The following is a 13,687-nucleotide window of genomic DNA, read 5'->3' as shown; positions in this document are numbered from 1 at the left end:
ACCCCGGGGCCAAGAAAGGATCCCATGCAAATGGATTCAAAATTCATCAGAGAAATAGAATAGGGAAAAAACTTTTGAAAAACCCTACACAGTACATGATAGCTTTATGGAAGCAATCGAAGCAATCTTATTTGAAGGGTAGTTCGCATTCATCTTTATAATATCATCATTGATTATAATCGATGAAATCATAGAGAAGTCACAAATGATGCGTCTGTAATACTGTATATATTTATCAGAATCTTTTTATAGTTTAAAGAATATGCAAGATAAAATGATAAACTTACCGATTTTTTTGCGCAACAAAGATTTTTCTTAAATTTACATACACGCCCCCCCCGAATAAGGATTTTCAGGATTTTGGAAAGTAACCTTTTCCCTTTTTTTTTTTTTTTTTTTTTTGATTGTCAAGATTTTTTATGAGTCTGCCCCCCCCCCCCTTCAATAACGATGCTACATGTACGTGTCTGTATTTTATTGCATTTAAATAAAAATGGCCTTGGATTGTTGCTGAACATCAAATTCTCTGTTAAAACAGCATCCTTTTCCGCCATCATTTTTTTATCTTCTCTACACCATGTACACTAAACCCTTTAAGTGCACTTGATATACAATACAAAATGTTTACACCGGTGTGCACTGGTGTACACCAAGTTAAGCTAAATCAAGCACGCCCAGTGTACAGAGAACACGAACCCTGGGTTTGGCAACGATACGTAGGACGGTATATACAGAAAAATATCCCAAAGATAATTCAAGACTTCTTTATCAAAAACCTTTGTCAATCCCTGCAGCCCAATTACCGTTGAGGAGCATTTATAAAATACTACTAGAAGCTACTAACATTTATTTAAAACACTAAACATAGCATGAATCTATACATGTATATATCAATGTCCATGAATTTTGTCGACAGATCTTCTTAACTGTTACAACAGATATTTGTCCTGTAATTGCACAATTTCAATCATAGTATACAGCGTGCACGTGACCAATCGCTATCAGTGATTGGTTGGTATACGTGTACGTTGCATAATTGTCAGTGTCGGTATTCCAGATACACCGCGTCGCTATCTTCAGCCCCTGTTCCTTATTTTCAATAATAGTTACGGAACTGACAGTCTTGTATCGAGGTATTTCTAAGTCCTTTATCTTACTGTTTACGATCGTAGCCAGGTCTTTCGCAAGAATTTTACTTCGAACAGAATCGTACTTGACATGTTGTAGCCTCGAGTCGAATGTTTCTCGAATGATATTCTCGGCTTTTTTCGGAATGAATACCTTGTCCTCGTCCGGTTCCAACTGATACGTATTCTCCAACCGGACAGTCGGTTTGCTTGGGACCGCTGTTTGTCGACTTTTCTTTTTAGCTAGACGTTGCCACGCACGTGTAGCGGCGACTATACGAAAGAAAGTTATGCCAGAGCGTTTGGGGGTGGGCTCCGACTTTTTGGACAGAGAACTCGTGGACAGAGTCCGGCTGCGGCGACTTAAGCTACCGTCCTCTTGCTTATTTTTACCCTAAAAAGAAAACAATGATATGTTTTATTTTTGTTTGATTCAAATTGTCAATGAATGTATATGTAAACACCTTGAAATCTCTAAAACTGCTTTTAAACTCAATACATGTACTAATATTTTGCAGTGTAGGCTATATTTCGTCAATTAAATGACAATGAATATTCAAATATCTGAAATGAGAAATGTAAATTGTTAAATGATGTTTATTTTGTAAGACTTCCTAATACAATGTAGGTGATCCATATATGGAAGAATTGGCTGTCCCATCTTTGTAATGTACTGATCGACAAAAACGATGATAAATGTACTTTCCCCATTTCGGGTGTACAAATTTGTTTTTTAGGTTCACACGAGCAATGAAGGTAGCAATCATTGCAGAAAAAATACACAATGCGCTGCATGACGTGAGTTGTGTACTGATGCTCACTACCGTCATACCGACATGAACCACCAAAGACGTAAAGGTCTTACAGATGTACTTGAATGCAAGTACTCACCGACAGTTTTGCAAACAAACGTTGTACAGTAAACTTTTACTATATAGCGTATTAACTACCGGTACATGTACTGAGAAAGTATCAGAATGTTGTTTTTAAATTGGAGCAGTTGTTTAAAATGCGTTCAGCTGTATATTCCCGGACGAGGCTGCCTATCAAACGCTGATAAAACCGATGTTTGTGTAGCACAATGCCTTACTTTCAGAACATTTTTATCGGTGGTCCGGATACTTCAGTAGTGAAGCATTACGGCGCAATGTTGATTTGTCTCAAACGTTTCTCAACAAATTAGTCATTAAATCGTAATAAGCGTTTGATCCTGTACATACAATACACAAAAAAATCAGATGAAAGGAGCAAACCTGTCGGCGTTGTTACAGGTGTTCGATCACGAGAAAGTAATTGTTGTTTGTAAGAGGAAAGGGTGTGGGGTTTTAATTGGAATGTTAAAGTTTTTAAGATGGAAAATTAATTAAAAAGCAATCCTTATGGAGTCAGAGTTTAAATTGAGTCAAATACCTCCCAGGTCGATCTTAAACAGGACACAGTCGTAAAAACATCACCTAGATGTGTATAACCTTTATAGTATCGTGCTCTGATTCTCGGCTTTTGGTTCCGTTTAAAAGAGAATTGATACTAAACCGACGTGAAAGTGATTTTATTTGTCAATTAAAAGACCAAAATTACACTTACAACGATTTTGAAAAGAGATACTGCATGTAATATTGTATTTGCAAATTCTGCGCATGTCGTTTGCGTTCCGTATAGGCGTATACACGTGTACATGTAAACAATAAGCCAATAATTTAAGTTGAAAACACAGATTTTTTTTCCTGAAAATGCCGTGAATTATAAAATGAGCTAATTAAATGATAAACATTCAAGGAAAAGAAAGAAATGTACTAAGATAAAGATTATAACATATGGAAATTTCAAGACGTTTACAGTTGGGGTTTTTTTTTTTTTGCAGTGTTTCACAGGGGCCAAGCCCGTTTTAACATTAATTTCAATGTAACCATAAATAAAGATATTTATGGTTACATTGAAATTAATGTTAAAACGGGCTTGGCCCCTGTGCAGTGTTTCTGACAAAAAGCAACTTTAATTTTTTTTTCAATTTTGTGATTAACTAAACAGAAAAAATTACCTCACTTGGTTCCTCTGGAGAAGACAACAGGGATGCTCGGCTCTTCTGTTTCAGGCTCTTTCCAGCGGTTTTGAATTTCGGATGAACTTTGTCGTGTGCCTTCAGGGCTTGTATCGTTAATTTCTCACTAGCTTCCATCTTCTTGACCACAACAATGCAAAAACAAAATCAAGCCATTCTCAAATATATATACCAAGACTTTTTTTAATGTCAGTTTTATGTCACAATTTACAGCAATTCAAGTGACTCTCTGTTTATCCGATTGTCACTTATTGATTCAATTTTACTTACCTGGGAAAACGCCAAAAGTCATAAAGAGGCCGATTTTGAGGTAGTTATGGTGAATATAGAGTGCTTGTTAAAAGTCCCAACCCAGATAACGCGTGTATGCTGCCGATACCCTTTCATTTCCAGGGGATGAAAGTTAATAGGTATATAATTGGCAGTAAATAAGAAACAAATAAAACTCCTCAATTTGTTACTATAGCGTCACCGTTAATAGATTGTAGGTATGAATAAATTTATGACCTTTGAAAAACTATCGATAAAAAATACAAAATAAACGATACCGTTTTATTTCATATATTAAGTAAAAACTTTGGCTTTTGTTGAGTAAATATAAATTACTTTCCGATATTGGCATATGACTTTTTTGACAGCAATACGCGAAATCTGTGAATTTACGCGATAGATTTTAGCAATCAGTTTTGTTTGTTCTGTGTCAACATCACTGAAGACCTCATCCACGGGGGTCAACCTATTTCAGAAGTATCTTTGAATCGACTGCCATTGCAGTTTAATCTACTGAATGTTTCGGATTTACATAAGTAAAATGTCTGTCAAGTGGCTCTTCAAATGGAAAGTGTGCTCAAATGGTAGACGCAGCATACCGAAATAGTCTCGTAAATAAGTGAATAGACGGTGAGGTACAGTGAGGTGACGGAAAGGAGAGAGAGAGAGAGAGAGAGAGAGAGAGAGAGAGAGAGAGAGAGAGAGAGAGAGAGAGAGAGAGACTTAAATATACAGCTGTATGTTTCATTTTAAAGAGACTTTTGCTTTTCTCTCTTGGAGATGTAATTTTAAAATCGGAATTTACCGGGCAGGCATCGTTTCCACGATGCCGGGCAGGGTACATATGTATATAATATATACAAAATTAGCCTACCAAAGACTTGGTGAATCTATGTACACCCATTAATGCATTGCTAGATGATGTATCGTTCGACGGGGTTTGCTATCAAAATTTATTTAATATACATGCTCGCCCTCCTCTGGTTAATTTTACCCATTTCTGTAGATGCATGTATAGCATTGCCCATCTCTGTACGTGTGTACGAAGTATGAAGACATTATCCCAGTTCTAAAGCAGATTTCATAATTTTTCATCCATGAAATATCGTTGTCGGAGACCCACGACATTCTCACATGCACTAACGAAAAGCGTAAGCGAGATTGGCCGTGGGTTTCCGAAGACGATGAAATGAATATCTTTAAGGGAAATAACCGATCCAATATTGTCCCTTTTGAAAATAAAAGGGTATAAGCTGTTAAGTGAAACCAAACGGTTCGATTAAGCAATCGTGACGATTTGAATGTGTGCAGCTGTATACAAATTACTCGGACAGAGTTAGCCTCTTTGCATTCCTTTAGAATTGTGTAATGGTTATATCTAATATGATCATTATGTCTTGTGTTGTTGTATCTTTGTAACTATATTCATTATCATATAGCATGTATTTCTATATTATTACATGTTTTAAACTTCGGGTTCGTTGCCGACGTCACGCGTGCGTCAGGCCGTTCTCAACAACGTCTGTTGACGGCCTTAGGCCTACTGAACGGGCATTTGAAAAGCACGGTTGCTTTTATTTTGATCTCTTCACGTAGGTATTTAATATCCACCAACTCCCTCTGTAAAATTTATATTATTATAAACAACTTATAAATAAAACTTAATAAATCGTCTTTTTAAACTATACGAATGTGTTTTCTCTCACTGTGAATTAATCAATTATAATGAATCCCAAGTGGAACCGTACAGGTTTCCCGTTACAAATTTTTAAAACCTTGTACGTTTCTCTCATGTACATTTAGTTTCTAATGTGCTGTGAAATAGCACACCTTACACGTTCACCGCATTTTGATAATCGTATATATGGAAAAGGCAAGAAATCCTCTGCAGTGTCGTCAGATGCGATTTCAAAAGCAAGAGGTAACACTTGACCAGAAAAGACGTAGAAAAATCCCCATGTCACTCTCAAATCAACATAAATCTAGTTCTGTGTGTAATAATTTAATCATAAATCAATCCACAGTTATAGAAAATTAACAACCAATTCTAATTTTTGCAAATGAAGTAAGTACATGTACCATTATGTACCCAACATACTGTTTGATGAGACTAACAAACATTTATAAAGCTTTGGTAAAATTTCACAACATCGATTATTTTGTATACTTAACGGCAAGCTGGAGAAAGATAATTATATCTATCACAGTGAAATCAGAAACATTGTCTCAAATAAAGAAAAGGAGAAAATGGACAAATTACCAACCTGAAAAAATAATCATACATGTATATACATAGAATTATTTTTAATGCACCTTTTGAATGGATATTTCATAGTTTACGTAATTGAACCTATTTGTAACAATATCTTAATTCTTTCATCAAAAACATTGAGATTCAAGCTATAATTCTACAGGAGCACCAACAAAATATTCCTAAAAGATTATAAAGTTCTGAAATACTAGTCCAAATATATATGACTCCAAGTTCATTCGATAAGCAGTAGAAATCAAAAATTTCTTAAGATATCAGATATTACTACAAAGAAACTCTAGAAATGAAATAACTTTAATATTGTACTCTGTGACACATAGCACATAAAGTAAGGCAAAGAAGTACAAGAAAAAATGCACCATCTGAAACAAACTACTAATACTACTGAACCAGTCTTACTGTAATGTGACATCAAATGTCTACTGTACACAGAGATTCTAGCTGAACACAATACATTGCTATAATTGGTATACATGCGACCTGGATAAATAAAGGATTTAAAAATCTAATCAACAAATTTATGAACATGTAGCTTCATTACTAGTAATTCTAAAACTTGTTGCTGATGATATTTGTATATGTTTGAATTGAAATTCCCAATTTTTAGCAGGATAATCAAATGCACAATTGGCAATATCAAAACCTCTAAAGAATGTAATGTTATTTTGTTGCTAGTAAATACTTATTCAAATTTTTGCAAAGAAAATTCAAATTATCAGCTATGGCAAGTATACTGCAAGAGAAAATATCGAACCCTTTAGTATATGTATATATAGGATACACTGAGAAAATGCCTCCTTTTGATATTTTGTACTGTTAGGTCTGTAAACAAACTCTAAAACAATGACACTATAAATGTAAATAGCTGGTGGGATAAATCATGAACAAAAACAATATAAATGTATATAAACATATTAAACAAGAATATATCAATAGAAACAATAAACCATTAAAAGAAATGATATAAAATCATATCAATGCCAATGTAAGTTGGGGCTTTTTTAAAAATAAAAATGAATATCACATATGTATAAGTTATAAATAAACAGGCAGCACAAGACTAAAACACAACACCCTAGGCTGAGGACTCCTTCAGATTGTCAAAATAGTCAGCCAGCTGATCCAGGGAGAGTCCCATGGCCTCGTAGTCCCACTTCTCCTCGGGGACCGTGGGTGAGGACTGGCTGGCGGTCTCACTGTTTCGGTTGCTGTTACTGTTGGTGTCCTCAGACAGAGGGTTTGCTGTGATGCGGATGCTGCACTCCGACCCTTTGATTGTGGATACAAAGCTGTTGCGATTACTGCTGTTGGCACTATTTCCTCGACTGGAGGAGGACCTGCTCTGACTGGATGTGGAGCGTAGATGACTTGTATGGTTTCCATTAAAGTCTTCCGCTGGCATGAGGGACTGCGAGCATTCTGTTTTTACGGAGCTGCGCTCTAGAGTAGCTCTACCGATCCAGACCCAATCTTTGGCTTGGTAAACGGGCTCTTTGTGACTTCTCTTGTGGACTTTTCTCTTCTTTTTATGTCTCACCATGAAAACAATGCAATTGATGAGGAATACAGAAATTCCAACACAGAAAACAGCAATAAGCACATACATTCCAATTTCCAAGGGAGATAATTTAGAATCATTGGGACTTTGTAATGGTTCCTTCATTGTTTGTGAATTCAAACTGACATAATCCTGAATCTGAGGGTTATTTTTGGCAAGGTCTTTTTCCAGGTCATTCAAAACAACCAATGTTTGAGAAGGATTCGCTTGTGAGAGTTTTTTATTCTTGACATCTTGACCCTTGTGACTTTGCTGTTGTTTGACAAGTTTATCTAGATCTTGAGGTTTCTTTGGCATGTAAACATTGTCATATCTGTCGCTGGCTCTGTTGTCACCATAATGACCATCACTAAACAAACGATCACTCTGCACCTGGTTCACCTGTGAAAAATCAGCCTCAGTTATCACATATCCTGTGGAGAGGGTTGGTATCTTCTTCTTTGGACAACTTCTTCCTTGTTTCAGTGAAGCTTTGATGGACTCTGCTCTGCCCTCTGACACGGCATACACTTTGATATCCGACAGGTTACTGACCAAATTTCCAACAACTTTGATAAGAACTTGATTTCTGTTTTCCATATCCAAGTAGAAGTCTGCATCTGAAACTTTGTCCAGTGGGAATCGGGTACCATCACTGTACTCAATGTGTACATCCAATATCCCACTCTGGAAAATAAACATTCAATTAGAATTTTTTCTTTGAATTTTCTTTTCCATATCATACGTGCAATCAATTCAAGTTTAATCAAAACAATATGTCCTTGCAATTTAATGAAACTGCAAACAATTTACTGGTAATATAGCAGATTTGCTGGTCAAATACTGGTCATTTGTATAAAGTAATATAGTAGTAGCATCAGAAAATTTATCCTAATTTTTTTGTTTTCTTGTTTACTGCATACTACATGTTGATTTCAGCACAAACATGAGTACTAATACAGCAGGCTTGTTCATACCTGCCACTTGCTCTGGAACTTGCTGTATATGTGTCCCTTTGCTGACCAGGCCCCAGGGATATCTTGGGATGGGTAGACATCCAAACTAATCCCTGTCACAAGGTTGACAATGACCCTTGCTATCTCTACTTTATCATTTCCAACACGAATAATCCTAGCCGCCAAAACTCTGCCATTAGTAGTGGTTACCTATAAAAGAAGAATGATAAAATTGCAATGTAGCAATTTATACCATTCCACTTCAGATCCAAAAAATTTACATGATCATCAAAAAACTGCCTTCAATTAACCTCACCTATTCACTTTTACATTTGAAATCAAGATCTGAAATTTTTGGGGTTATTGAATATAGGCGAAAAAATTACAATAAGCTGTGGGACGCTGGTGGCTGCCTTTGAATGACAAAATTAAGCACAATACCTGAACCTCTGTGAGGCCGGGACTTTGCCCCTGAAGAATGCTGTCCTCAAGACTGACAATTCTGGGATCAGCAACCCTCATCTGATTCTTCAGAAGATGAGTTATTTTCAAGGCAGCCTGTCTGTTGATGAAGTAGTCATAGCCAGCTGAAGTTGCTATATAAAATTTGACATACACATCTACCAGGGATTGTTGGAAACGTAACGAACAGCTCTTTCCATAGTGATTCTTGTATTTTTTGCTCAACAGAATGCTTGGGTGAGTCAGCATCCCCAGATCTACAACCCTCTTGCTTCTTGATCTAAAAACAAATAAAAGTTAAATATCAACACCTTAGAGTATAAAAATGGTTGGAAACATTTACAGAGTTTTACATTTTGTTTCAAATATACAGTTCAACATAATGATATATAAATGTACAAAAATCGGAAAAAAATATCAAAAGCAAAACAGTAGTTAATCAATGAATACATGTGTGAATATACAAATAATAATAATAATAATAATAATTATATATATATATATATATATAAACAAAGATATAAAGATAAGCTAAATTAATGTCAGAATGAAAAAAAAATTCATTGTTTTCCTCATTTAAACATCTCCTAAAATATTGAATCAAATATATATAGATACCTTCTTTTGTTCTTGAATGATCCTACTTTCCAAGACCGAATCCTGCTAAGTTTAGCATCTGAGATTTGGATATCTAGAGGATTCATGGGGATCCAGACTCTGACCGTGGTGAAGGCAGTGTGCTGGCCTGACTTGGTAATAATAGTCACGTTGTGAGATCCACGACTCTCCGAACCATTCACATAAACGTATGAACAATCAGGTCTCACCTAAACATAAGTAATTCTAATATCATCTGGTTTCTTATTCAATAAAACTTGTTATTAAATGAAAGAGTTTAAAGTTTTTTAAGATCTTGTTACTATTCCAGTCATATATACATGTATGTAATGTATACCACTTAAAGGAAAGCAACATTTTCTAAATTTCAAGTTTATTTATCTGTAGGCCTGAATCTGTTTTATAGCTAGCAGCACACACGTTTCTTTGTAAAAACTATCTGAATCTAGGTCACACCGACCTTGAGTACATCTGTCTCCTTTGAGTGACAAGCAGCATGTCCAGTAGCATCCATCAACGTATCCGTGTCCCTCACCAGGTACACACGCAGAGGATAGGTCTGTGTTACACCTGTCAACATCGCGAAGTTCAAGATTTCCTCCACCTGTGAATACACAAAAGTTAATAAATAAGCAAGCTGGCAACCTATGTTGAAAATATTAATGGTAAAAGTATCTATGATTCACACTAAAATAGACTTGACCAATAGCTGTACACAGTTATTGATCAAACTATTTTGCTGAATCTGCAAATTCAAATCCCTAGTTAATGAACAATGATTGTACAGTGTGTGGTCACAGAGCATGTTGATTGATAGCCTTACAATGCATCTTGGATTAGCCTTGTCACTAAAATACCTTGTTACTTTGGTCTAGATTAATCAACTGTTTAATCAATATTAATCACAGCTTCAGCTTCAATTAAAGTTTTGGATAGGTACAGCTTTCTTCAACCCTCTAAATAACAAACATTATAGTGGGCACCTTTCCAAATTATATAAAACATTTCCCACTTTGATATTTTAAAATTTGTATGCTTCAAAGAAGACTCTAATGGTGCATTGAATACCTGGTCATTCATAAACATACTGTTTAGAAATTCATGGAAGCAAAAACATTTCACATCCATGTATTTTATTACATATATTCAATATGGTCAGCAAGAAATTTATTTTTATTAGTCAGTATAATCATACAGCAGCTTCATTCAATTTTGCAACATCACCAGTGAGGCAATGAATCATGTCAGATAAACCTTCCAGTGTCCATTTCTTCATCATTCGTATCTCAAGAATGGTAACCACTGACTATTTTTTTCTTTATTTTCTTTCCTTTAATAACAATATCAATATATCTTAACCACTTTTTCATTGTTTATACCTTATAACAAATTTACCTTTACAATGGTAACTAGTTTTTCGTTTCCTTTGCTCCTGAGATTAATCTTCGACACCACTTGGCTTTCTGAAGAAAAGTATTTCTCTCCCCTGCCATCCTTGTCATACTTGATACTCCATACCACTCTCCCAGATTCCACATTACTAATTGATGGCTCCACTTGTAACCGCCAGGCAAAAACATCCTGAACTCTGTTAAAGTAACACCATTTCATCAAATTGAATTGCAATTGCGACTTCAGTGATTTATTGAGATAGCAAAACCTGTTACAAAAAATCAATACTTTTAGAGAAAACGTTGTAAATTCTTAAAATTTCCAAGTGCTTTTCACACATTTCTGGAAAATATGGATTACAGTGAATTATTTTTGATTTTCAATATCTATTTTTAAAATTAGAGTGGTGAGTATTCTTACAGGTTAGATATTTTGTAGTTCTGTGGGTCTTTGAGATAGGCCATTACAGTGGCTGCTTTGCTATTCTTGTCTATGTCCACATGGACCAGCCATGGGCCGTCTCGGTCCGCTTCAGCTCCAATAATCATTAAACCCTGCCTCACCCGAGCACTGCACAATGGCAAAATACCACAATTCAATTAAACAAGTCATTTAAATGTTGCTGATACTTGAGCATTATCTAGTATACCGACTCAAATTGAATCCACACAACACAGATATTAAATAGATTAAATTCTATTTTTATCAAATAAATACAAATATTAATTTTTTCTTTTGAAGTTTATCGACAATTCCTAATAAAAGTTTAATTTTCTCAATTTATCAGATTACCTCATTACAAGATTTCTCATGTCAGACCCTGCATCAAATTTTATTGGGACTTCAAAAACAGTGCCAGGATCAAATGCATTGGTTGGAACATCAATCAATATGTCCTCCTCCCTCTCTCTTTGAAACTCTTTCATATTTTCAGACAAAACTATTTTAGCTAGAAACCTCCTACTACTGAGAACAGACTTCTCAAACAGTCGCCCCGGCACAATAGAGTTGGATGCACTCGCACACTCTTGGTTTTCTCCCTTCTGTGAAAATGCATAGTACACCCGCACTGTTAAATGATCCTGCCACCATGCTGAAGGCAAGGTTATGCCATTGACACAAGCACTATCCCCCGGCCCTAGGACACAAATCGAGGAGAGCTCCTCTTTGTCATGTTGCACGAACACATGACCACAAAGTCCATCATCAACAATAGAGGATGAATCTGTGGCTCCAGTTTCAGAGGGTCTCCTTTCCTCCTTATTTTTTTTGTGGGGACTGCTATGAATTAGAACCTGGAGCCTGGGATACTTCAGAGATAAGTTGTCTGTGACCACCTTTGCTGAAACATCCCTTCCAAACACTGTGCCATGGTATATTGGTTTGTCTACATGGTCAAGGTTTGGATAGATGGAAGATATGTCCTGAGGAATCACTTGTTCTTTTTCATAGGAACCACTTCTCACCCCTAACACATATTCCTCTGATGGCTGTGTCACTATGAAATCTTCCCTACGAGTCAAGGGGTCCCACAACTGTTTTTTGTGATAAACAGGTTTCAGGAAATATCCATCATTTGGGTCATTAAAATAAATTTCTAAACCTAAGGAACATCCTAAAATAAAACAAAAACAAAATTGTAATAATTTAAAATATTTCTTGACAAATTCATGTACAACTGTACAATATAATGTATGTCCTTTATCATTGATATTTATTTTATCAAACATCAAATGAGAAAATTAACTGTAGATCTACCGGTAAACCATAGAAAACATACATACAAAGACTCTTTACTTTCAGGCATCTACTTGAAAACATAAAGAATGATGGATGTGTTCCTTTATGTAAAACTGATGAATAATATGCATGGTGTAGGCCAAATATTTAAATGGAATGTTACTGTACAGTATTAGACTAATAGATCAATACATCACATCCCTAATGAAAAAAAATCCTACATTCAGTACAACTTTCTGCCATTGAATCATTTTCTTAATGAAGAATGTAAACATTTGGCTTTTAAGAGCAATACACCAGCAAATATCAACTCTCTATCATAAAGAACTTAAAAATCTTTATAAAGAATTCGCACACTATATTGACGGATCAATGCTACAAATTGCTTTAGGGTAATTCCTCTAAATATTGATTAATACCACTCAATGGGAAATATTTTTGTCAGCTAGCTGCAATAAACCTATGCCAAAAAAAAACCTAGGGAATATTTATGTACCTAAATAAATAGCTTTGAAGTTTTTATCGAAGCTATCACATACACACTACGGGCGTGCAGGGTTCTGCTCTGATAGATTGCCAGGTGACTTGCAGTTTTGTGTGTTAAAATGAAAAACTTTAAAAATAAACTTTGCAGGCCGATATTGGCTCTAAACTAAAGGTTATTGGCTCTGTAATGTAGGTTAATTAAGCTTATGTTATTCAATTTTATCTATTTAATCAAACAATACATCAGTTGGGAAATTTTTACTTTACATTTAACCAAAACAAAAAAATAAGATAGTTCATGTCATCTAATGCATGAGCATCTGACCAAATACAAGATGAAGTTGACTTCTCCACTTGATCTCATCATTTTTATTCGGATTGGTCAAGCAACATAATCTCATTAATAAAAATCTGATTATTTTTCTGATTTATCAAGAGAATGCCATGAACTTGAAGAAGAGTACATGTATTTATATTGGAACATTTATATTATACACTTATAAATATACTTACCGAAACACAACACATAATATATTAAAGAAATGTGGATCAACACCTGGGCCATTATCTTTACACGCCTTTATAACATCTTCCTACATTTGTAAACATAAATGTGGATAAATCCGACTTTTTCTAATGAATCTCCCATGTTTAGCCTGTTGCTTTCGCCGCCTGCCAAGGAGCCTCCATCATTTTGATGTCTACCATTTTTTCACTGAATACGAAAAGTAGTTCCAATGTTCAAAATACAAATGATTTATTTTTAAA

The 13,687-nt window shown here is 35.2% G+C and overlaps 2 protein-coding genes across 2 annotated transcripts; both read right to left on the bottom strand.

Annotated features, from left to right (window-relative positions):
• Nucleotides 1-830: 830 nt before the first annotated feature.
• Nucleotides 831-3,638, bottom strand: LOC105333129 (dynein light chain Tctex-type protein 2B). The gene is made up of 3 exons (XM_020069256.3): nt 3,457-3,638; nt 3,166-3,306; nt 831-1,521 (listed from the first exon to the last, which is right to left on the bottom strand). The coding sequence occupies exons 2-3, from the start codon at nt 3,301-3,303 to the stop codon at nt 964-966; spliced, it is 696 nt and encodes a 231-aa protein (XP_019924815.1). The 5' UTR covers nt 3,304-3,306; nt 3,457-3,638; the 3' UTR covers nt 831-963.
• A 1,804-nt stretch (nt 3,639-5,442) lies between these two features.
• On the bottom strand, nt 5,443-13,652 carry LOC105333130 (transmembrane protein 132C). Its single transcript, XM_011435963.3, has 9 exons — nt 13,433-13,652; nt 11,486-12,308; nt 11,114-11,263; nt 10,697-10,889; nt 9,762-9,905; nt 9,302-9,510; nt 8,663-8,963; nt 8,243-8,431; nt 5,443-7,952 (listed from the first exon to the last, which is right to left on the bottom strand). The coding sequence occupies exons 1-9, from the start codon at nt 13,482-13,484 to the stop codon at nt 6,804-6,806; spliced, it is 3,210 nt and encodes a 1,069-aa protein (XP_011434265.3). The 5' UTR covers nt 13,485-13,652; the 3' UTR covers nt 5,443-6,803.
• Nucleotides 13,653-13,687: the final 35 nt, after the last annotated feature.

This window comes from Magallana gigas, chromosome 3 (assembly GCF_963853765.1).
Source record: "Magallana gigas chromosome 3, xbMagGiga1.1, whole genome shotgun sequence".
In the NCBI taxonomy this organism is placed as follows: Eukaryota; Metazoa; Mollusca; class Bivalvia; order Ostreida; family Ostreidae; genus Magallana; species Magallana gigas.
The sequence above is the reverse complement of the archived record's forward strand: the minus strand, read 5'-3'. Positions and strand labels throughout refer to the sequence as shown.